General features: G+C 42.7%; 1 protein-coding gene and 1 long non-coding RNA gene across 3 annotated transcripts in view; one reads left to right on the top strand and one right to left on the bottom strand.

Moving 5' to 3' along the window:
• FHIT (fragile histidine triad diadenosine triphosphatase) overlaps positions 1-18,471 on the top strand; it is a 537,196-nt gene extending 518,725 nt beyond the window's left edge. For both annotated transcript variants that reach the window (XM_065075569.1, XM_065075571.1), the window contains 2 exons: positions 11,044-11,147; positions 18,152-18,471. In XM_065075569.1, the coding sequence (XP_064931641.1) occupies positions 11,044-11,145 (102 nt within the window). In that variant the 3' untranslated portion in view covers positions 11,146-11,147; positions 18,152-18,471. The remainder of the gene's footprint in view (positions 1-11,043; positions 11,148-18,151) is intronic.
• Positions 1-25,378, bottom strand: part of LOC110362652 (uncharacterized) — a 259,684-nt gene that overhangs the window by 25,697 nt on the left and 208,609 nt on the right. Inside the window, exons 22-29 of the long non-coding RNA XR_010475128.1 lie at positions 24,938-25,214; positions 21,857-22,287; positions 21,187-21,318; positions 16,223-16,358; positions 14,075-14,256; positions 10,736-10,919; positions 7,042-7,308; positions 57-776 (exon numbers count right to left, since the gene is read on the bottom strand). This is a non-coding gene — a long non-coding RNA (uncharacterized LOC110362652). The remainder of the gene's footprint in view (positions 1-56; positions 777-7,041; positions 7,309-10,735; positions 10,920-14,074; positions 14,257-16,222; positions 16,359-21,186; positions 21,319-21,856; positions 22,288-24,937; positions 25,215-25,378) is intronic.

Raw genomic sequence — 25,378 nt, forward strand, 5'->3', positions numbered from 1 at the left:
AATAAAGCTGTGAAGACAGTGTCTTCTGCAATTAAATGTAATGTAATAATGCTTACGGGTCAGAATGAATGAGGAGAGCTTGTGTGCCTTTGCACACCTCAGTACGTGCACAGGCTCGACCCTGGAAACAGGCTGAGAACGTGATATTTTTTGTGAATTTTGCCTGAAGGCTAGTTTAAACAAAAAAAAAAAAAGTTAAAGAAAGGAGAGTAACATGTAGCAGTAGATCTTTTGTAGAAGTTCTGCTTGCGAGGTACCCTGCTCTGACTTTGGATTGTGTCTAAATGAATCAAATTATTTTGCAAGTCCTCCACAACTGTACAACCTGTTCCCCAATAACTCCCTCCTGAAGAATGAGTGGGAAACCTGCAAATTCCTAGTCTGGCAAATTGAGATGAAACAATCCCATGCTAGATCCATTCTCACAGCATTTAATCCACAAGTATTTGACTGAGCGTGTGGAGTAATGTACAACCTCTTCTCGGCTGAGCCACGTGTTTTATTCATATCTGCTGGAAATTGCTTTCATTTCTGTTGATCTCGTTGTTTCCTAAGGCATGAACGAACTGATTGAACTGAAAGCAAACAAAATTACTTTATATCTCTGAAAACTGGGAATGTTTGGGTTGCCTTTCCCATCTTTGTACCCTTCCTACCCTCCATCCCCCCATGTTCTTGTGCTCACCCTATGAGTGCAGTGTAGGATTTTCTGTCGCTCCGAGTTCCGGTGAGAGAAGGTGGTATTCTGCTGCCAGGGCATCCTCACTGCCTTAGAACTAGAAAAAAGATTTTAAACAAAAAAGTTCCAGTGACTTTTCCAAATGAATAATTCTGTGCTCATTAATTCTATCCAAAAGCAATGATACTGAAGTCTACGTATTAAATTATAATTGTTATGCAAATGTGATCAATTCATGATTACTGTATAGAAATGTGGGGATGTCTGGGAGGATGTAGCATGGGCAATGGCAACTTTTTTTTTCCTAGGTAGTTTAATAAGATTTTCAACGTATTTTCATCAAAAACACCTTCCTTCTAGAAGAAGCTATCAGCCTTAATTAATGCAACTTGTATCCAGCTAAAATTATTTCTCCCCAAATTGACAATCCCTCCACTGAAATTAATTGCAGAATATTGTATTTCTTCAGTTTGGGCATAATGTGGGTACAACTGTGGTCTTATTCCCCAGAGAAAGAATTTGAATAGAACACTGCAGCTTGGAAGAGGAGCAAATAGATTCTTCCTCCTCCTCTCAGTGAAGGCAGCCTGTGCCCCCCCACCCCCCAAAAAATGCCAGTGTTATCCTAGTCTGAGTTTCACCAAGTAACTAAGGGCTCCTGTATTGAGCCCCTGCTCTGTGACTTGGTGTTCACGTTTGATTTAGTGTATGAGTTAAGAGGTTCATCTGAGGGATGAAGGAATCTACCCAGACAGTACCAAACTTCATTGCTTTCCCTCCTCTTCCCTTGTCTGGATCTTTCTGCTAACGTTGGGAAGGCAGCGCAGGCAGCTCTGACACCTTATGCGTCCATCATCCCAAACAGAATCTTGGGCTATTCTCTGCTATGGGCAGCATATCTTTGTGAAGTTTGTACAGTAGAAAAAAAAAAATAGATTGTGCAAAACCCCATGTGATGTCCCTTAAGAGAACTTCCCACGTATGTTTTATTGCATAATTAACTGACTGGAAAACTGGAAGAAGTTATTGACCATCTGAAATCTCCAATTCTGCTCCCATGTCTGGGTCTGGTGCCATATACGGTCATCATAACATCAAGAAGTGTGAGCCTCTGCTAGGTTTTATAAATATTCTAGAAATTGAAGATATTTTTCTCCCTTTACTGCTACTTTAAGAGATGAATTTGCAGACTCTGGGGCATTTGCCCTTGACAAAGCTTGTCTGGTTCTTATGCCACTAGGTCAGTGGAATATCAATAGATTCTTAATGCAGTCTGTCTTTTAGAGTTTCTTTCATTTCTCAGAACAAGAGTAAATGTCATTCATATTGGCAGGTTATAATGGGAACATTGAGATACTGATTTTAAAGATATACACAGCTTCTTTTAAATAGTCTTGGACTCCCTCTCGTGTGTCTTCAGTGTGTCTATAGCAATTACAAGGTTAGATATCCCTTAAGATGCTAGAAAAGGTCATTTTGTTGTCTTTTCTACCCCGTGCCTCAGTGAAATATTCATGGTATGGCTCAGGTATTTGGGTTTAATGTTTCGTTGCATCACCATCTGTTTTGTTGTTGTCTTTTCCCTTGGTGGAGGGTGAGGGAGCATGGAGGCAGCAGTGAGGGATTCTGGCATATGATATGAAAGATGAGCACTGAATCTGCAGAAACAGAGTTGCTCCTCTGATCTGAGCTATTTTCCTTTTAACATTAAAAGTCTTTCTGGTAAAAATCTGCCATTCTGCATGTAGATCATCAGTGGCAGACAGTCTCTGTGACGCCTCAAAGGCTATGGAGCCACATTAAAGTAGGCTTTTATATGATATGTAAAGTTCATTCATATTACTTAGCACAAGCATTGAAATAAAGCTCCTCACTGAGACAAACGGCATTAACAAGTTCCAAGGGCATATTCAGCAGAGTTTTCCAGGGGATTGCGGTGGCAAGGGACAGCACAGAAGAGCTAAACCTACAGGGGGAGTCAGGGCACCAGGAGGGTTTTGCTGCAGGTGCCCAAGTCCCTAGGCCACATCCAGGCACAACTTCCCAGCTCATGGTGGCACCACATCTTGGCCACCAGACCTGTGGACAACCACAGTGACACAGAGATGTAAGATGGAGAGCACCTTGCAGGAGGGGTAGAGTTGCTTTCTATACAGTGGGTTTCTCACAGATGAGTTTAAAGCTCCTTTGTGACTTTATTTTTACTATAATGAGGGTGTTTGGCCCATAATGTTTCACCAGGATTTTTCAAATCCTTTTTGATCATCTTGCTCTTTTTCAGCATTTCCCTCTTACTGCTGTTGATTTAAATGTCATGACATTTTAAACATGACTTATTATAACAAAACAGTATATAAAACAATATGCTGCATAATAAATGCAGCCGTATTTTTCAGAGTGAATGTTAAACGAGAGCAATTTATTCCTCAACCTATTTTAGTACCTACTTACTAGAGGGTATTGGCTGCTTAAATCCCGGGGAGGCAATCTCAGAGGTGAGGTAGCCTTTTGTGTGCAAGGCTGAAAGCTAAAGAAGTATTTGAGGGACGGCTGGGGGAAAGGGCCATGCTGGGGATGCAGCTTCATCCAGGGGCGCCGTGATCCTGAGGACTGTGCAGAAGGCAGAGAGGACCATCCTGGGAAGGTCTGTTGGCGGGTGAGGGTTCCCCTGAGGAGCACACACAAAAGCAGGCTTTGAAACCCCAGTGGTTTGCCTCAAGCTTGCAGTATGTGTCATTTTAGACATCTGAAGTCGCCTTAAAATCCTCCTACAGTCAGCGGAGACAGTGACTCAGAGTATGAGTTTCCCCAGGACACGCTGACAGAATGTTTTCTTCTTAATTTCAAAAAGTGTTGGTAGGGGTGGGGACTTGTTTAATAGGAATAAGCTAATTCTCCAGAGAATTAAAAAAATCTCGGGCCATTGTGAGCTCATCCTGCAGCTCCCAGAGATGTGATGAGGAGGGTGAAGATCACCCCAGGAGATGGGGACATGCTTGAGTCCCGCAGGCACTAAACCAGCTCTGTGCTGATGCCATGGGACCTGCAGCTGATACCCTTTGGGATGGCAGAAAAATACGGAGAAAACAAATAAACCAAATCAACCTCCCTCACACAAATGTGTCTTCCTTGGCATGTCATAAATCTTATTGAGTGTGCTCAGGGTACGGCAAATATTTGACTAAAGTTAAGAAGATTAGCAGGGGAAGTTCTGACTTTGGCTCCCGACGCAGGGAGTTTCAGAATTTACATCAGCCTGATACGGGTGCCTGGAGGTTATCGCTGCTCTTGGAGGGGGACAAGCACATCGCTCTGCAGCTCTGACCTTTTGGGTAAAGGCTTTCAGTCAAGTAATACATGCACCTGCATGAAATTTTTGAATCACTGACTCTATCCTTGATTAAAATGCTTTTTCTTGATTAAAAATAGCCTTTTTCCAAATGAGTAACGTTGTGTGGCAGGCTGTGCACACGGGGATAATGTTTCCTCCAATATCATCACACTGATGACATTGCCATTTCTTACCCAGGTCTCTGTGCAACACATTTTCTCATGTAGGCTGCCCTCTCTTGCAGAAACTATTAGGAATTTCCCCATGTCCATCTACCTTTCCCAGGTGAGGAAGGCTGCAGAGGTGTTTATAACATTATTTGCCAACTGGGAGGATAATGGGCACGGCGCAAATATATCCAAACACACTTATAGATTCTCTCCTGGATTCGTATCAGGTTGTAAATAGCAATCCTCCAAGTCTTTGGCAGGACTTCTTACCCCAGTGGGTATTCCTTCAAGTATCTCCTTTGTAATGTACTCACTTTCCAATAATTTTTATCTCAGTTGGAGCCAAACTGGAAGTCTGTCAAGAGATTGAGCTCTTCAGAGTGCAATCTACATATTTCACTGAATGGCAAATGTGTTTTCTGTACAACCGTTGTGCTGCTTGTGGGCTTACGTGTCTTTTATACTTTCAAAAGCAAATTTCTTAGGATGCCTTTTATATTTAGTCTTTTTTGTATCATTTTTGTGTGCAGAATGGTTAGAAACTAGCGTTTGCAGAGTTTATTTTAGCAAAGCACTTAAACACATATGCTTAAGGGTTTTACTTGACCTTTATGTGTGTTTCCACAAAGTTAAAAAGGGTGCAGTCATTCATGTGTCCATGTGAAGTGTGAGGTTCGTGTCTTTCCTCGAAGCACAACAATAAAACTGAAAAAATGTCTTTAAAATACAGCTTTGGTAAACTGAGATTTCTAACGGAATATATGCTTTGCAGCAATAATATCAGCAGCTGTGAGGTAGCAGAGTATTTCATGGAGAAGTGATGAAACAACTGGAGAAAGATTTTTCTAGTAAATAGTTAAAAAATTGTGTCACATATAGAATGCAGGCAACTTGATCTTCTTCTCCATCTCCTTAAATAACCCAGATTTAATGCAGCAAGTAAAAACCACCCCAAATAAGGGGTTTCTGATTCATGAAAAGAGAGATATCAGTATGATATAGAATCTTAAGCAAAGTCAGCAGATGAGGAAATTATAGGATGTGGGGGATTTTTTCTGCAGTGTTCACTGTAAATTAGAGCAATTAAATTACAGCAGTCGTGTAGCTGTAATTAAATATGGAGACAGGCCCAGAGATGTGGAGAGCGCTGAACTGCCCGGGCTGCTGTGGCTGGGAGTGATGGTAAAGGCAGCTGATCCTGCAGCATCATTTGCAGGGGGGATACCTGCCCCGCGCTGGGAGCTCCTGTCACAATTACACCCCGGTAGGTAAAATGAAATTTAGGGCCGTGTTGTGTCCAAGCAACAATGCAGAGCAGTCGCAGCATCCCTGAGAAGCTGCTTTGTGAAACCTCTGTGTGGTGTCCATTATGCTTCATTTTTTACATTGCTGGTCAAGTCGAGGCTTGAACCACAACTGAAGGCAAGTGGGCTGGAGGCAGGGACCGGCAGAGGAGCTGCCCACCAAAAAGCTCACGCAACCTTTGGGAAGACAGCACAGGGTGAGGACAGGGTAGAGGGTAGCAGGAGGTACAGATAATAGCAGAAAATGTCACATTTAATTATGTTATGGAGAGAACTGGAAATTGTCTTACTATGAGCATATAAGCAAAATATAAAGAGAAGCGTGAAAGGAAAGCAAGCACTGAGGGGAAAAAAGCAAGAACAAGATCAGGGAGAAGAGGGCAAAGGAGACAACTTGGGAATTAAGTTGATGTAAAGGCAGTACAAGAGAAGGCAGAGATGGCTGGAAGTCATCACCAGAACCTTAGTGTCACCAAAGGGCTAAGGAGCCATAGTCAGCTCAGTTCTTGAGTTCTTACCTAATATCTGATGCAAACTGCTGGCAAATTTTTTTGGTTTTTCGTTAGCTGCTGGGTTTGGTAATACTAAATGTTATAATCACTGAAGCAGTTGAGTTTTGTTGTGCCGCAGCAGTTTGGCATAATTACTCTCCATCAGTATGATTTTTCTTTTAGTTAAACACATTGGAGGTCATAAACTTTTAACTATGAACAGTGAATATTCATGGGGAGTGAGAATAGTGCTAACTACCATAAAAGATTTTTTTTCCCAATACTTTTGGCTAGTGCTTTATATTAGCACAGGTTGCTTTTCTGATGGTGTTATGGCATAAGCAGCAATATAGATGTTACTTCAAACAACAGCCAGTCCTAGACCCAGGGCCCCTCTACTCTGCTGCATTGTGAGTTCTGGGCTCCTCCACAAAGGGCAAGAAGGAGAGATTCCCCAATGCGAATGTGTTATAAAACAATATTGCACTTCCCTTAAGAATTGCAGTGATAAAAACGTAGACCATTCTGCAGCACTAACGACTTTAATAAAATAACATAAAGCACAGCTGTCAGGTCTGCCAGCATCTCACACTGGGAGACGTGAGTGAGAAAATGAACTCTTTTCACAAGCAGAAATATTCAAAGAGCTCCACTGTTTACAAGTAATCAAGACTGACAGTCATAGATTATTGGTGGAAGAGCTTTTTCTGCTTGAGGTGAAAGAAGAGGATAATTTATCAGGAAGCCCAAGAAGTCAGACATCAGTAATGATCTGCTTGAGGAAGGGCATATCTTAGAAATACTGCATTTATTTGTACTGCAAGGCAAGAAGATGTACTAAGTTATAAACAAGAGTCTTAGTGCTTGAAGAATGTTGAGCAGATACAGTGTGTAATTTGCTGGGCAACTGTGATTAGAGAATTGACTAATATGCATCTCAGTGCTTATCCAGAATATTAAAAGAAAAAGTTAACATAATAGAGATTGTCTAAAAGAAATATTCATACTCTCTTATCCTAGCCTCTCCTTTTAGACTTATGTGAAGTACGCTAATCTGATTGCTTACCTTTTAATGCTTGTGCTTCTGAGACACTCCTGTCAATGGGTTCACATTTGGCTTCAGAGAATTTGGGGCTGAGCTTTGCAGCAGAAAATCCTGCCTGTCTGGAGTGGTGCTTCTGCATCACATCTCTCGTGAAAACAGGACAAGTATTGGTAGTTTTAAAATGGTAACTAATTTGGAGTTCTACAGTTCCCAGCACCCGAGCCGTGTTCTGCACGAGGAATTGCTGCACAGATACCAAAAAGCACTGCTTCCTTCCTGGGGTACAGCCTGGAAGAGAAGGATTTGGTTAGACTTAGAAAATGAAGCTTGTATCAGTATAAAATACAATGGAGATCCATCCCCTGTAGTTTGGTATTCATTGTCTCTGTTTTTGCCAGGTTCACCCAAAGCTTATATATATATATATTTATTATTATTGTTGTTGTTGTTATATATTCCTAATTATTCTTTCATTTAGTGTGAGGATTGTATATATAATACGTCCACCTCAGTGTTTTGCAGTTTCTTCTAGAAGCGTTCATGGCAAGAATGGCAACAGTTGTAGATTAGGGCCCTTTGCGGAATATGGAAATAATGTCCCAGGAACTGTAGTAAAGGCAGCAAAAATATTTTGGAGAGGATGTGGTTCAGTCAATCTCCAGTTCTATTTAGATTGTCCAGGAAAATCCGGGCCAAACATCCCTCACAGAAAATCACGTCAGGCAGATTACTTAGGGCTCTGGAGAAGATCTATTTTTTTTCTTTTCAGAGCTTGCAGAAGTCGAGTTATTGTGCATAAAGCATCACAGACTTCAAGCTAATGTGTGTTTGAATATCTCTGAGCAAGGATGTCAGCTCCAGTTCCCCAGCTTTTTCTGACTGGGGAAGAAGCAAGTGGAAATCACTAGTTTTCAGAGATGGATAGCTGGCACATAGAGTGATTTTCTTCCCCTTGCTTTGAGCAGAACCTTTGGGTTTTCTCATGGTACAGGAGAGTGTTGCTTCTCCTGTTTAATCCAAACTTTCAACAGCGTGTCAGGTAGTTGCAAAGATGCACAGTTGGGACTTGGATGTGCGTGTGAATATGAACACACTCCAAGCCACAAAGTCCCTTAGAAACAAGTATTGATTGCTACGCTTGTTTCCCACCTGAATTCTAAATCAATACAATTTAATACTGAAATATGTACGTTCTTCTTCCCTGAAAGCCTCCATTAATTTGTGGCATGCAGAATCTCTGAACTAGAGGTGGTATCAGCAGCCCTTAATTTATTTATCTTCCATTTATTGGTATTGTTGATCTTGAACCCGCATAATGTTTAGCATCCAGAACATCCTCTAGCAAGGTTATTCATGATTTAACATCTGTGCTTCAAAGCGGCTGTGTATACGGTTTGGCTTGTACTGGAGCATGAGGATGTGGGCAACAGGGAAGGGTAGGCAGCCATCAGAGAGAGTTTTTCAAATCTCCACAGCAGTGGTTAGTTAATACCAGAAACTAAGTGGCATTGGGGTGATAACTGCTTATTGCACTTCCAAAATTACCAACACAGTAAGAGGTTTGAACACAGAAGGATCCTGGGGTCTTGTTTGGGTAGACTTAGCAATTTTACACTGCCATAATATTCGTCTGTAAGTCAGTTGAACAATGAACACATGGGCTGTGGCAGTGATTTAACATTGCAGTCGGGTTTTTGTCATAGCGTTCGTCAGCACTGCGGGCTGTGCACCGGAGTCAGGGCTGCTGAACTAGGTTGGTTTTCCTACTTGTTTCAGAATTGGTTCCGGCTCCCCATGTATCAGTTTTCACCTCAAGTCAAAGATTGATTATTTTTAAAGGTTAGCAGTTATGTAGCAAACAAAACCCTCTCCTTTGCCAGCTTTGAGAAGTCACCATGGTTTACAACTTCACACAGTTTTGATTTAGGCAACAACAGCCATCTCAGGATATGCATCCTTATTAGTGGTAACTTCAGCTCCTTTGAACAGGGAAAATAAAAACTACAAGTCAAATCCCCACTTTACTGGTCTCCTCCTGAGCCAGCTCTCACCTGGGCTGCACAAAAACAGGATAGCACAGGAGAACAGCAGCACTAAAAGCACATCTTGTGGGTTAAAGAAGGAGACCTGGGGAACAGGGGCTGCCCTCCCCTGCCTTCTGGCTGTTGCCTGCTGTATCTCCTCCTGAAGCTGGGTCGAATGAGCAAGATGTCACTTTTTTTTAGAAAAGCAGCTCACACCTCAGACAGACAATTGATTTAGCACCACTTGGCTCGTCCCAGTGCATCCTCTTCAAGTGTCAGTGCCCACAGTCCATGGCCAGCACAGGATGCTGTGTGCTATTTCCTATAACTCCCTCTCGCTGCCAGCTCAGCTGTGGTACCTATACCCCATATAGGTGGGTACAGTTGGTGAGAGCAGGCACATGGATTCATGTTAACAGGGTATATACACTGTACCTGTTCCCAGCTTTTAAATCTTTGTCCATAATTCTGTAGCATTATTAGAAAATGGATTTATAACATACCTAGAGCTAATGTAACAATGAAGATTAGTCCTCTACTAGTCGAACAGTAATACACTTTAATTTGCCTACAGCTAGTGTATTGTATTGGCATGAAAGGAAATAGCTTTCTAACACAGCTTTATCTGCTGAGCAGGAAGAAATCTGTGCTGCAGAATGTAAAATCACACAGGACTATAGCTGGCAGCAAAATTCAGAATAGGAGAAGCACAGCACAAATAAAACTATTTGTGAGTTGGATGTATGCTAACAATCCTAGTTTATTGCTAAACATGCCATATACAGTAACGCAGTTTGCTTGGCAGGTTCGATATTGCTTCATCTTTTTCACTGCTTCATCTTGTGTACTAAAATTTGTCCAGGAATAAAAGGTGTAAATTCAGTATTTTCCAACTTTGTTTGTGACATTAACAAAAAGTTTATATTATAATGTTCCTCAGAAGCACGAATGCTGTTAATACAACCTGTGCTATGCTCTGTACCTAGAGACGCACCGGAAATCTCAGTACATAAGTGGTTAATGCAAATGTTTCTGCTTTGTCATAAATGTAGTCTTCCTTTGATGAGTGGCAGACATTCTTTGAGTGGATATATGCACAAACAGTCACTCAAGTGCTGGCACACTGTATTTACTATAAAATAGAACCCCTGTCTTCTGGAGAGCTGCAAAACCAGCAGCTTCTCCTTTCTTCTGAAGAGGCAAAGGATGTATTTGAAATTGTCGTGTCTGGGATAATATCACTTAATACTTAATTGCATATAAGAGAAGACTTCTGTGTGGGGGCATATTATGCAAGCTAGATGCAAAAATTAAATGTTTCACATACTTTTGATCTTTTTTCCCCATTAAATACCAATGAAATATAGTTACGCTTAAAATAACAGGTTTTGTTTCTAGACTAGGGATGTGTCTCACTTTCAACAAGGGCAAGGAAGGACTAATAACGTGCAGGCAGGGAAAACTTCTGAAAACTACTGGTATAAACTGCCAGTGGGAAACAGCTGCAACAGGGCCTTGTTATCACAATAGGTCTTTGATGGGAACGGTGGCCCCATGGGCAGAGGAAAAGCCTGAGAGAAAAGTTTACATGAATTACTGACAGGGTGTCCATGCAGCTTCTGCCTAGCTCACTCCATGGATATAATGGGCACTTCAAAATGCCTGAGTGTGGTAGTTATCCTTATACCTACCAGCTTTGCATCAGAGCCTCACAAGGTATCTGACCATCACCTCACAAAGGTGAACTCTGCTTATCAATCACCTTGGCACCGTGTGTTATCATCATAAATCCATCAGAGCCAGTTAACTAGTGTTACCACTCTAAACCAGTAACCATCACCCTTCATCATGTTTTAATTGCCAGGTCCCTCCATCCTGTGGAAACATGAAATCATTAGATTAGTTGCATACAAGCATGCCCTGAATTTGACAATAAAACTGAAAAAAAAAAATAATCAACTAATTGTGTTCTTTTTTCTTCTTCCTCCCTCAAAAAAAGTTGCAACGACATGACAAGGAGGATTCCTTGGGCAAGTGGAGGACAGAAGAAGAAATGGCAGCTGAAGCGGCAATTCTGAAGAAGTATTTTCAGGAAAATTAGAGGTAATGATTTACACATTAACTTACTTCTGCAACAGCCAAAAACTCTGTTCAATCCTCCATAGACTTCTTAAGGACAGAAGGAGAATATATACAATTGGGACAAAAGAAATAAGAGGTTTGTGTTGTTTCCAAAAGGACACAGCACTCCGACAGTGGCTGAAATAACATGCTCCTCCTTGAACAAATCAGCACCATCCTAGAGCATTGAGTTTCCAGAAAGCAAAAAATAACACATGTGGAAATCGGAATCATCAGCAGTTACTTAACAGGAACATCTAACATAACATATCCTCCTTGTGTTTTTAGAACAGAAAATAGCCTTGGTACCGCTATGATGAGTTAAAAACCAGTGTCTGTGTAAACCCATATGCATACATGCACCTATACAGACAAAATCCCAGCAGAATTCAGTCTATAGAATGGATAAGCAAATGCTAACTTCATTTGGCAGCTCTTAAATCATATGATCACTTCAACTTTCAAAATTAAGCCTTCTGGAAAACTGCCTGTTCTGCTAAATTTTCCATTGGCCCTAAAAAGAAAAAGAAAAAAGATTTGCAGGGAGGAATAGGAAAGAGAAAACTTTGGCAAACACGAACACTGGTGCTTTAGAAATTGAGAGTTTTTAATTTTGTAGCTGCAGTCCCAGACACCAGATTCTTCCAGTAGAAATGAACTGGCCCCCGGAGATCAATGAGATTTACGCTGGGATGTGCTCTGCAGCAGTGATGCCAAAAGCTCCCTCTCCCCTGCTCCCCATATGTTGTTTGCCATCGTCCAGCACTCTCATTGCTCTGTCATTTCTGACTGTTTCATATCTTTTTCCTCTGAAGAACTGAAATCCCATAAATATCCCTCCTCTCTGCCTGTGACTCACTGCTTGAGAAATCTTGAGCTAAACTACACAGTGTGTGCGACACAGGTGACAGCGCCCATCTCCCATGACATTCTGTCATCTCCGTTTGGGTTGGTTGATCAGACTCTTTCCATTCTTTCTTGCATGATCACCATGCTCTTGCCTTTTCCAGTCAAATTATCTGTGCTATTATATCCTTAGGTAATGCATATGTAACTGGTTTTTACTAATAGAGGCATTATATAGTACTTAATCTATGGCATGGCAGAAAATGAACAGTTCTTAGGGTAAAATGGCACATGGCTATTCCAATGTGGTGATGTTCCCCGTTATATATTTGATAGGTTTTGAAGGGTTTTTTTGGCTGGTTAGAAAGGAATTTGAAATACTTCCCTGTGGAGATTCTCAAAGGGGTTGGAATTAAGTCCCCACATATCAATAAAATGTTCTTAGGCTCTTCTTGATGCTAAACACAAAGCTGGATAGATGGTATAAATTCATTCCTGCAAGCAAATTCATGAGGCTGGACTTTTATTTCCATTTGTTATGAAAATAAATCAGTGTGTGTCTGCATGGATGACCTCTTGATAAGTTCCCCAGGATATTAGGGTCATTACCTTTCCTAGAATAGACTGGTAAATTAAATCTTACTGGCATCATTATCATGAGAGTATTTTACCTGGTACAGACAGTCCTTCCAACCCTTGATTCCCAACACAAGTCATCACTGTCAATCTCTTCTCCCTGACATTGTTTTGCTTCTGAGGTTTAAGGCTCTGAACCTGAGATAAAGGATCTGAGCACCTTCTGAATTTCTCAACCTTTACCTGCTCTCTTAACCTTGCTTCTGAAGTGATGAAGATTGAAAACTTCTAGCAAATTAACAAGGTTATATGCATCCTTCTTCAAAGCTATTTTTGGTTTTCACCTACAAAGGATTTATTTTGCCATTTATAAGTTTACCTGGATGCTATTTGACTTGAGTTTTTTCATGAGGCACGGGGAAAGGCAGAAAGAGCTGAATGTGGGTGTTCTGGAGCCAATAAATGGCATTTTTAAGACCTCATGCATTATTTTCTTACTTGTTTTGTTCAAAGAAGCCCAGCTCAGCTAGATTAGCTGAGCTGTCTTTCAAAGCTTTCCCAGCTACTCTTGTATTTATCACAAGTCCTTCACAAACTGTCACAATTCCTATATGACTTGATACTTGGTACAGTAGCACCTTTTACCTGTATTTATTGACTATCTGATCAAGAAAGACTTGCAGGTGACTTTTCTTTTTTTTCTAAGAAATACTTGAACAGGGCAAGTAGCTCTTGATTTTGTTCCTACTACATTTGCTGGCGCTGATCCTTCTTGGGTGGTTGAGTAGCCCAGCTGAGTGCTTGTACACCAGTCCCCAGAAGATAAGAAATATCCAGCCATTTGCTTAAAGACATGAACCCTGTTTAGCTTTCTTAAGTGGACAACCTTAAGAAAATAATTGTCTTAACTTGTTCATGTGTACAATTGCCTAAAGCAGATGAGAGTGAAATCAGTGAGTGAATTTGTCTTTTGCACGTGTTTCTGGTCTTTCATGGCAAGTCCCCATGCCATCTCATTAGAAGGACTCGTCACTTCTTGAACACCCTGAGCATGTGTGGGCTCTGCAAGGCTGCTCATGGTGCTGTGTCTGCAGAGCTGAAGTTCAGCAGAACTTCATGCAGGACAAAAAAAGGAAAAAAAGAAAAAAAACAAACACCTTTGTGGAAAGGATATTTAATATATAATTGCCCCAGTTAGTCATTATCTTGCGTCAAGATTTGACCTCTTTTAGGACATTCTCCTCATTCAAGTTTGCTGTCTTATGGTCAGTTGTGTTTGATGACTGGTCAGGCTTTGAGGTGGATCCACAGGGAAAGAGTCCTTACTCAAAGAGCAAGATTTGATGCAGTATCTTACTTTCCAAACCTTCTTTCAGATGCACCTTTTAAATTTCCTAACTATCTGTAGCTAAGTGTTTTGATAGTCTGTTTTGTGCATTTTAAATTACACATGCCAGCAAAAAGGCTAAAGATTAAAAGTTACTAACCTTCAGATGGTATACGAAAAATGTTTCTCTTCAAAGGCGGTTTCACTCTGTGTTGTTGTTTCTGAAGAAAGAACCAGACTCCACAAGTTTCAGTAGAAGTTTTCCTACTTAATGCATAACTGAAGTCATACTTCTGTGCCATTAGAAAAGCAGTCAGTCTTAAGTACGATGTCAAAGCATCCCTTTGCATAAAGAGGTTGACAGTGATGTTCTGTTGTCTAGTACTTTTGAGTCACAAATATTCAATAGATTTTAATTGCTTAACCATCTGAATATTTCATGTCATTCAACATGTAAAATTCATTTAAAACCTCCCCAAATAATGCGGGCTGCACGGTGGTGCACAATTTCTGATGCCAGTTCTCCCCTTCATCCCCACTCTGGCAATGTTCCTGGAGAATATGGTCTTTTCAACTTTGTTAAAGATTATGAATTTTATTCTATTTTCTTTTTCACCCCACTGTGAAAGAGAGACAATTTCATTCTTTGAGAGCACTCATCCTGCCTCACAGCTGCCTCTTCTGAACCAAGAGCTCAGCATGTGTGAAGGGATGCTGTTCTATTGACTTCAGCAGGGAAATTACCACTGTTAGCAGCAGCTGACCAGAGGGAATTTAAGCTGGCAATTTGGCTTGCATCTGGTTTTGTTCCAGCACCTCTGACAGTCCATGCTGCATGCATGAAAGTGAGCACCAGAGCAATCCCATCCCTTTCCTTAAGTTTAGGCAAGTAGGACAAGATAGGCAACACCCTTCTTTGGTTGCTTTACTGCAAGCAAAACGCTCTCATTGTTTATGATACTTGAAACTGAATAAAAGCACAAAATCATGATTATGCTTCAGAGTGGGGAATGAGAGCAGGGGAGAGGGGTACAGCGCAGGGACCCCTCAGCTGTGAGGGCCTCACTTTATAAGCAGGGCAATTTTTTGAGTGCTTTGGAATAAGATTCAAGGTGGTGCTTGGTCCTGGGGACTTCCCAGAGAACACTGTCGAGATTTGTTCATTGCTGCACTTAGGAGTTGTTTGCATATAATCCCTTAGTAAATACACATCCTAGTGATTGGCTATAGATTTCTCTGCACTCCAGACTTAAATGCTATTAATTACATCCCCCACTTACAAGCCTCCAAGAACTATTAATGAGAAAGCAGGAGCTCACATTTTGGTTGTCTATGTGAAACTATTATGACCTGAGAGTGAAATATAAGCTTCAAAAGAAACATGTTTTATGAAGGTCACCTTGGAAAACATCATAACAATCTGTCAGGAGAAGACAATGCAGCACTCCAAGTGTGCGTTTCAGTGTGACATTATGCTTTAAGTAGTTGGAAATAGCAAAGAGAAGATGGATCAGATCAGAGTGTATATGCTTTTTCACCCAAAATTATCTTTTCCTCTGTAGTAATTACATATAAAGTAATCTTTTTGTGATTTCAATGGAATGCAAGGGAAGTTAATATTAACAGAAATCCAACGGACAAATATAATCTGGCCCTTGCTGGTATTTTTGAAGTGTAAAAGATCCAGACCCACCAACCTCTGCAGCAGAGAGCAGGTTTATGCACAGGAATTAAATTATCTCTTCAAGGGAAGATGTAAACAGCCAGAAGTGCAGCAACTGTGTTCAGCAGTAATACCCACCCTAGAAGGCTCAGGGCAAAAGGCTTCCCCAAATAAATGTGGTTTTGCTAATGCACAGCAGCCTCAGCATCGAGGCTGATTATTTTTCTGGTTGAAACATATAATTATTCTTAGGAAAACAAAGCTACAATTGAGTTAGCTTTAGTTATAAATGAAATGTCTTCCTCTTGTAGGTGGCCAGCATAAACACGATGTCCCCCTCACACCTATTCTAGGGCTCTATTTTGAGGCTGTAAGTAGTACTGTGCTGAAAGTTATACACCTTGTTCTCTGGATTTCCATTTCCCTATAGGTGACCATTTAATTCAGCTGTAAGGAGTACACGAATTCTATACAGCACTGCCTGGTTTCTGTAATTACAGCTACAGGAGAAACGTCATGGCCAGAGACACAGACAAGATTGTACCATGTAAAGGCAAAGCAGCAAATGCATTAATGTTAGCAAAGAAGCCCTGCAGAGAGCCAGATGTTCTCTTACCTTGCACATCCAGCAGCCTGAATGCTTACCTGGGCTGTCTGTCAAAATACCAGGTGTTTTCAGTCTGATCTATTCTTGATTTGTCATTAACTTCATGTGTGTCGCACCATATGAGAGGGAAGTGGGGAAAGCCGAGTGTAACTGATGGAGGTTGTGTCCCAGAACCTGGGATAAAAGAGTGGATATACAGGACAATGCTGAGCTTCAAATAAGGATGATACCAATTGTGGTCAAGTAATTTTATACCCAAACCTGTGCTAAAATGGTGTTACTCTCTTGCCCCCACGGCAAGCTGCAAAAGGATGCACTTACTAAGCAGCCAGACCCTCCTTCAAGCAGACTCACAAAACGCGTGCCAAGTAATTTACAGGCTGCCATCAAACTGTCAGTCAAGATGGGCATACAATGGAAACTGTTGCTCAAAATGCCATCGAAAGGGGAAACATATGTTTCAGTGAGAAAAGACAATCAAACAAAGAAGTGGGCGGCTGGGGAGCTGCAGCCGCAACAGCAGGAAGGATCCAAACCTCATGCACAGCCCTGGGAAACAAGTTTGGGGGCTGTGCCCTCATCTAACAGTTGGGTAACAGCTTTCTGTTTGACAAGCTGAAATAATTGTCCGCGTATTGAAGCCAGCTCTGAACATGGTCTGAAGATACCAAGCAAAAAGCCCACTTCACGCTCAATTATTAGTGAAGGTTTGTACCGTGTTATCCTATTGCTGTAGCTACTGCATAATAGAACTGCCCAGAGAGACACTCTAACCAGCAACTCGAATGTGACCTCAAAGCTTAAAAGCTGCCTTTGTGTGTTTTGGTCTCTAGGCTGTGTAGGTGCAAAGGCATTAATGACTCCTCCAGTAAGTAGTTATTTGAAAAAGGAAGAGGATGATTGATGGACATTGGAAATATAGTGGGCTGAACGTACTTGAGGCTCCATTGTTTGCCAGGATACCAGTCTCTACACGAAAGGACATTTATGTGCAGAGGCAAACCCCAATGCCCAGTTGGTTTTGGCACCTGGGGCTGCAGTTAACACCGCAGTATGTGCAGGGATTTTGCAGACAGTTTTCACAGCTGCAGCTGTCAGGCTCTCAGTGTTTCTGTTTCTCTGCTTCAGGAACACCTTCCAGGTCTGTCATGGCACCTATTACAGGTCTTTTACAAGAATGGACCACCAAGAGGTGCAAAACATTGGAGCAGACATGGGAAGAAACAGGCTGTTCATTCTCAAGTGTATGAGAGTGGGGGCATTTTCAGGGCGCTGGTCCCAATCACCAAATCACACCCTGGCATTCGGTAGAGTCCCATCGCAGGGTCAGGATAGATGAGGACATACAAGAGATGATGATTTTCGAACGAGCATTTGCAGGAGCTTATATAAGAGATCATGCAACCCAAAGACTTGCATGAGATTATTATAGCAAAATTGATTTGAAGAGTAAGAAGCTGGATTTGATGCTACAAGATGCCCTTTCTAATCCTTTGTTCCTGTGACTAGCAGTGCACAGGGCTGGGGACTGTGCTGTCTTACTCGTGGATATCAGAGGTGGCTTCACTTCATGTTTGTTTTTTGTAAAATGATCCTGACCCTCTTTGAAGTGTGCATTGTGAGTCAGGAATGAAAAGCACAATGTGAAAGACAGGCATTACTACTATTTGGAAGTGAAGTTTATAAAAAAGTAGATAATAAATAAAAAAAATACACCCCTTTATTGCTCTGATAACTAATTTTAAAATAGTGTGCTAGAATTTCATCCTTTATCACACAGGCTATGTGCTGTGTATGGAATTAACACTGAACATTTCCTTTTGCCTATTGCTGTCAGTGTTTCCTGTTGGAACACGCTAATGAGCACCTGACTTGTTAGCAATAAACGCAGCCTTATATTTTGTCGTACTAACAAAGATCAAAGGTTCTATTATATGTAACTATCTGTTCTGTTTGATATTTCTTAGGTAACAAAGTGTTTGAAAAACATCTGGTGACATAAGAAACTCCCCAGAATGAAAGACCTCATTCGCCAATTCTGAATGGCCCTGGAGCTGCGACTGAACAATTTTATTATGTTCTACAAATATGGGATTCTTCCATGAAAAATTTTATTGGACCTTTGGATATCATCAAGGTTGAATTTCAGCTAGGATAACTAACAGCACTGATTCAAAATATTGCTCTGAGTAGTAACTCATATTTTCTTGAATTGTGTACTTGGGAACTAATCTTTTTAAATTGTCCCTTGGCCTAAATTGAAATAAAGTGCTAGCAAAATCCAGTAGCTACTGTGTTTAGGTACATTACAAAGTGTTTACTCCATTTTATGCTTTTTGAGATTCAGTTATTGTATGTGAGCTATTCTATCATAGAAAAATTAGATCTTTTAGCAGTATGATGATCCATAAAACCCAAGGCTTTCTTACAGACTAGCCAAGATGAACTTGGAGAGCTACTGTTCTGTCAGGTAAGGTAGTATGACAAGAAATATAATACTTCCTACGATCTTTCCTTCTTCTGTTCCTTTTAATGCATTGTCACAATGCTTTCAGAGCTTCAGGTGACGCAACACCCTTCTGCAACCAATGAATAGGTGAAGCTGCTAATGGGATCGTCATCACATTAGGGTTAGATGGCACCAATGTCCTGCTTGCAGCAACAAATGGCCTGAGTAGGAGCCACCTGTGTGAGGCAAGAAAAGCCATGTTTGGAGCCCCACACACGAAGAAACCCGCCATGGGTTAGTTGCTGATTGCTAATAAGGGAAAAAAGTCAAACAGCTGATGGAAGGGAGAAAAGTCTGCAAGATACACAAGAAAAGAGCACCCGTAATCTTGCTCTTGAATTGCAGGGAAGTGACAACTGAAGATTTCTGTGTCCCCTGAACTCAGGATGGAAAACAAAACGTGCTAAGTCTCTCAGTAAGAGCCAGGCTGAGGGGGTGAAAGGTGCAGAGAGCTTGCGGAGCTCAGGTCCGAGCCAGAGCCTGGCAGTGCTTCGCATCCCTGGCAGCACAGTGCGGTCACCATCCAGAACAAGTTAAAATATTCCACAATAGTTTGTCCTAACAGGTTCCAGCCTGACCTGGGAAGTATGAAAATGCACAATGGATGAACACTCATTATTTTCTCTAATTGTCTCTCTGCTATATACTGCAGAGGAATTCAGTCCATTCGTTTGAACTCTTTGTGCTGGTCGAAAATTCATGGAAACAATGAAGCAAAATTAGTGATGTTTGATTCCAGCTTTTCCTGTGGTGCTGTAAAATACTGCTCCTGAAAAGCCAGTTTGAATCAAAGATTTACCACGGCCAATATCTTCCAACTGTAGAGATTGTAAAGCTATTTCTTTTGCCATGCAAAATAAATGAAAAGTCACTTTGCATGGTGTCTACACTTTTTAGACCCTGAACAAGGACTGAGTAAACAGGAAATGAAGGTCAGGGGCCAAAAAGTGACAGAAAAGAAAAGGTGAGCAGACATGATGGTCAAAGATGCTGGCAAACAGGCCAACACAAATGGTTCTCCTTTTTTCAGTTTAAATAGCTGTGATTTCACATAGAAGGAGCACAACGGTTGTGCTGCTGGGGAAGCGCTAGAAGGAAAATCTGAGCATTAGTTACATTTGCAATGTTTTTCCAAACCTGATGCTCAATGGCTTCCTATTAAGTATGGAATATTCTGTATTAATTCTGTAGCCTGTGATGAGCGGGCGCTGCGCCAACCATTTTGCATGGGGGCTGCCGAGCAGATGAATGCTGGGCTGTATGGAAGATTTCATTTGTGTAAATGAGGAGGCCGTTATCACAGCTCTAAAGGTCCTGTTTGTTTTTTTTTTCTCTTAAAAAAAAAGCCTCCTGTGGTATTATACACAAAACAACCTATTTATGCAGCATGAAAATATTTATGTGCTTTGCTCTGGCTTAAGAAGGGAATTTGCAATAGATGAGGGACTTGAGAAAGGAGGAGAGATTAGGAAAGGCAGATCATGAGGTACATGACATCCTGCAGCACTATGTGGCATAAACCACCCCCCCTCCTTTTTTTTAAGACCTGAGCCATGAGGATGGTGTCACTCATTCATCCACTTCCTATAGACTTAATTTTCCACAGGCAGGGCGCTGCATAGAAAGATACAGTTGCTTGACATGTGAGGATATGCTGTGCTGAAGGCATTTATAACCTACTTTGTCCTTTCCAACCTCAATCGCTTGCCCTCACTCGGGTCATGCCCCGGGGTTGCCTCTGGGCTGGGGGATGCTGCGCTCCCGCACCAAAACCAGAAAACAAGGCGGGGAAAAACATCTCACCTGCAGGAAATCTTCTTGCACTAGGGCAGGCAGGTATTCTGCAGTGCTTTTGATGAAGGCTGTGAGTACAGCATGGGGATATTTTTAATTGCCTTTCAGCAATTCAGCAGTGTTTGGATGGAGATGCACGGCCCCTGGTCCTCCACAGGACAGCCGGTGCCACCCCAGGTAGCTCAAAGGGGCTTCTCTGTTGACAGATCGATGGGCTGGGGATGTGCCACATCAGCTACTTGAAGTCTTTGTGCAGTATTTCAGAAATTGGCTCCGTGCTGCTTCTAACCTTCCCCAGCACACATGCACCCCCTCCACCACCCAGGTATCAGGCTCTCATTTGATCCTGTGCTCAAATAACACGGTGTTTCGTTTTTAATTAATGTTGCAGAGAGGGAAAAATGACTGTTTGGTCTCTGTGGGAGCCTGACTTGGCTGCAGACGCAGGACAACATCTAAGATGGAGGCTCCTGGCTGCGATGGGGGGAGGCAAGGTCAGCTCCTGGCTCGTGACAGCACCCGGCAATGTGACTGGGGCCTGAGCACCCCCTGAAATAAAAATACCTGAAGACACATGGGCTCTGGGGTGATCTCAGACCTTAACTGTAAGGGAATAAAAAGCATAACGCCCCAGTACCTGCAGAGTTAATGAAAAACTTTCAAGCCCAAATACACACATAGTGACAGCCATGAAAGTACCTAAATCATTTCTGGCTCAGCTTTCTGTGTCCTCCTGTCCACTCCCCAGCTCTTGCTGTCACTGCAGTTGGTGGCAGCTGAAAAGCCTTGTCCGATTCCTGCATCTGGTTCTGAACGTACAGGCCAGCAGCGCTGTGAAGGAGAAAACGCTCATGTAAGCTGTCCTGTGCGTTGGCAGGGCTGCGAGTTTCAGAGCAGAGTGATATATTTCAGCTCCTGTGAAATTTCTGAATAATCAGCTCATCAAAAAATATCACGCAGAGTTCCCTTGTAGTCCTCTCCAACTTGCCACCTCTCCTGCCAATAGCTCTGTAGGGTGACCACAGCTTGGCACAGCCCATTAGCAGAGCTCTGCACAATCACTCCTGAATAGAGCTGGCCAGAAAATATCATTTTCCTTCTTGGGAGAAAAAAAGTTCTGGTGGGGCAGTGGGGATGTTTGGCTTGGCATTTCAGGAATAAGATTTTTCTCCACTGCTCCCTCCAGCACCCTCTTCTATCCCCCCCCGCACCCCACTCTTTTTCCTCCCAACCTCTTTTTTTAGAAGGTCACTCCAAGAAAATAAAATTCCACTTCTGAAAGTGGCAAAGTCATTGGATGCTGTTTGATCTGCTAGTGACCTCCTCCCGGCCCCCAGGGCCACAAGTCTCCCGCGGCACAGACACCAACCTGGTGGCACTTTCTCCAGATGGGACTCCTGGGCGAGTTGTCCTTGGACCTTCACTTTTTGCTGCCACTGCCCAGTTTCGTCAAGATATTCCTCTCCTCAAGCAGCTCAAAAACCGGCTGTTTAGGCATCTAGGAGCTGATGATGGCTTAGGTGCTGAAAAGGCCTTGAGGTCAAGCTGACTGGCAGCACTGCAGAGACAAGGGGCCAAGCAGTGGGAGTCACTGGTCTGCCCTCAGCTGCTCCTCTTGCTCCTGGGTTACCTCCAGGTGTGTCCCTTGTGCTTGCCCCTTCCTTTTGGACATGTGTCACTTTGGCTGCACAGGCCAGCTGTCCTTAGCGCGTCCTCCAAGGATGCTCAGGGTTGAAACGTGGGGAGGAGACCAGGCTGGCTGCAGACCCTGTCCTTAAGGCGGGGGGCAAATAGCCAGTGCTGCAGAGGACAGAGGTGCACAAATCAACAGTTAGTGCATAGGCTTAAAGCTGTAGCATGAAACCTTATGTGGCCAGGATTATTTTGGAGGGTTTTTGGGGGGGCCTGTGGTAACTGCATTGACTGTGGCACTTGGTGTAACACGGGCTTAGTACTTGTGTCACTTCGCAAACACACCGGACACAACTGCACCTGCCAGTGAGAGGCGGCTCCAGCACAGATTTCCAGCACTGCCTGTCCCCTCCTTGGCTCTGCCCCCCACCCAGCTGCAGCTGCCGAGCATTTACTCTTGTCCCCCTTTACTTATGTCACCCTATCTCTTTCTGCTCAAGCTTTTGTCATTTCTTTTGTCACCGTAGTGACAGGAAAAGAGTGATGATTGCTGGAGTAATTTTCCATATTAGATAGCACTGGCCTTTCAGCCTAAATCAGCACTTCATTTTCCTGAGGCTCCAGCTAAGTGGCATTAAAAAGTAGTGCTGGAGGGGGCTTGGCACATGGCGGTGCTGCCAGCATCCTCTGGGACAGCCTGGGCAGGGACAGACCCTTCATGTCACTGTGTGTCCCACCTCCGCACACCAGGGATGCGCAGAGAAAAGGGGAAGAGAAATGTTCATTTCTGCAAAGCTTTCTCCCTCAATGCATTTGCTGTGAGTCTTGTGGTTTGTAAAACCAGGAATCTGGACGCTTCTGTCTGTTTTGGGGCACATGCACATCTGCAGGGTGTATAGGAAGAGCTCCCCAGAGGTAACTGCTCACTCCATGCAGCAAGTTGGCAAAGACACCCACATGTACCCCTCACCTGTACTCCCCCATTCTGCACTGGCCTTTCCCATGGAATCCAAACCAGGGCTGGGACCAAACCTGGGCTTACAATGGGGCAAGGGGGCAGCTCAGTACAAAATACTGCCCCCTCCCAGGCTGGGTGAGTTTTTTAGTGCATCCCAGAGAAGCTCACAGGATACACACACACAAGTACATACTTAAACATCAAGATCATTAAGTACACAGATACGTTTAAATAACAAACAAGCTACTGAAAAGCAAAGAAAGGTCACAAAATGTGAAATGAAAGCTGCTCTTCTGTTCTCTGCTCTGGCAGCGCTGGTCCCTGCCACAGAGGAGGAATTATTGAGTCAGCCTTCATTTCAAGCGTGCTGCCTTTTGTCCTCATATCACAACATTAACATTATCCCCACATAATTTTGTGTATTTAATTTTACAATACACTGTGCCAGTGAGCACTGCCTGTAAATATTTGATCACCACCGTTCCTCTAGGATTATCTTATCAAGAGTAAAGATATTAAAATAGAAATCTTGTCATGTTACTGCCTTTATACTTCCAGCCCTGAGAGTTGATTGACAGAAAATGAACTGCCTGAACTAGCTCTAAAGTGTCTTTTCACTGAGAGCTTTAATGCCAGAGGCTACAGAAAAAAAAAGGTAGCTAGTCATTGGAAACTAATGCCTTACTGTAGTTATGGAGCTTTTGTACTGAAGATTAAAAAATATGAATCTACTAGGGGTATTTTTACAAGTGTAAAATGGTGTTGGTCTTTTTGTATCTTTTTGCCATCTCTAATGAGCCTTAAAAAAGAGCCTTCCCTTTTCTTCCTGCACTTGAATATTAGATGCAGCCTCACGGCAGCTCGCAGACACAGGCTGAAGTTTTGTGAGAGTCAGCTCTTGACTTACCTGAGCTACAAAATTTCTTTTTGGTGATAAAACGGATTGCGAGCTAGGACTGAATGTCCCTGTCTAGCTCGGAATATCACACCACTATAGACAAGTCAAGGTTTCTATTTATGGCCAGTTAAAGACACACCGGTAATGCTGTTTTAATGTCACAAAATTGCCCTGAAATTGTCATGCGTCTGAAGAGCACCATGCTGCAAATATATCGGCAGTCCCCGAGGGCTTACGCAGCCTGTGCTCCAGCACAAATCAATAAGAGTTTTTGCTGGAGTAAGGACCCAAGTGCCAATTCAGGAAAGTACCTAAGCACAAGAAACCTTTAATCACAAGCTTGTGCTTGTTAATAAAGACCTGGGGCAAGGGGAATGGAAGGGATGCAGGTCCTGCATCCCTGCAGCACCCGTGCCCAGGCAGATGAAGGGCCAGAGGTTCCCACCATCCCGGCATCCAGAATAAATCTGGCTTCATCCTGTCATGGTCCTGAAGGGCAGGAGAGGGTGGTGAGTTCACGGATCTGTCCCATCGCAATGACAAACTGCAGCCACGGGCATTAAATCACCCAAGGCCTTCAAGATGGTTAACAAAAGTGTTATTGCGGGATGGCTGAGGCTGGAGTGGCCAGAGACAGAGCAACCTGGAGCACTTGGCTTTAGCTAGGTCATTCCTCCCACTTCTTTCCCCTCCAACATGAACAATAACTGTATGAAATGAAAACAATTGGACATTAAGCAGCCTATTGTAGAGCTGACATGAAAGGAGTTTATACAGGTGGTCTCCTTGATGCTGTCCCTGGGTTCTGAATAGAGAAAAGCTTGTCCTAACATTTCACTTACGGTAAAAGGTCAAGAGCTGTGGTTTTGTTCAGTGTGCTCAATATATTCAATTAAAATATACTGGCATGTTCATCAGCTCTTAACTGTCTTTGCAATAGCTGTAATTAAACAGATACTTACCTGTGAAAGGAAATCTTTCAAGACACTCTGACATGGTGGAGAAGAGCAGGAATTTCCCAGGTCTCTGACGTGGGTTTGCTTTGTGTTTCCACGTGAATCCCTCCACTGCTGGGGGTTTTCCTTTCCCTGCCGACGGAGCGAGGACAGCCACTGATTCCCATGTAGACAGGACACGTCAGCAGAAGGCGAAGGGTTGGCCAGATCCAGCTCTGCTTGTCCCTTCCCTGGCAACGCTGGGGCTGAGCTGAGCACCAGCAGTTCCGGACACTTGGCAGTCCTGGGGAGATAAAACCAGCCAGGAAATGTTCTCAACCAGGCAATTCACTTGCAGAAATGTAATTTACCAAGTTCCACTTAGAGCCTCAGGGATAAGAGATGGAGAATGCGAGTTGGCTGCTCAGAATTTTTTAGCAAACTCAGAGGTTTTAGAGGGTTTAGCAG

This window comes from Columba livia, chromosome 10 (genome assembly GCF_036013475.1).
Source record: "Columba livia isolate bColLiv1 breed racing homer chromosome 10, bColLiv1.pat.W.v2, whole genome shotgun sequence".
Classification (NCBI taxonomy): Eukaryota; Metazoa; Chordata; class Aves; order Columbiformes; family Columbidae; genus Columba; species Columba livia.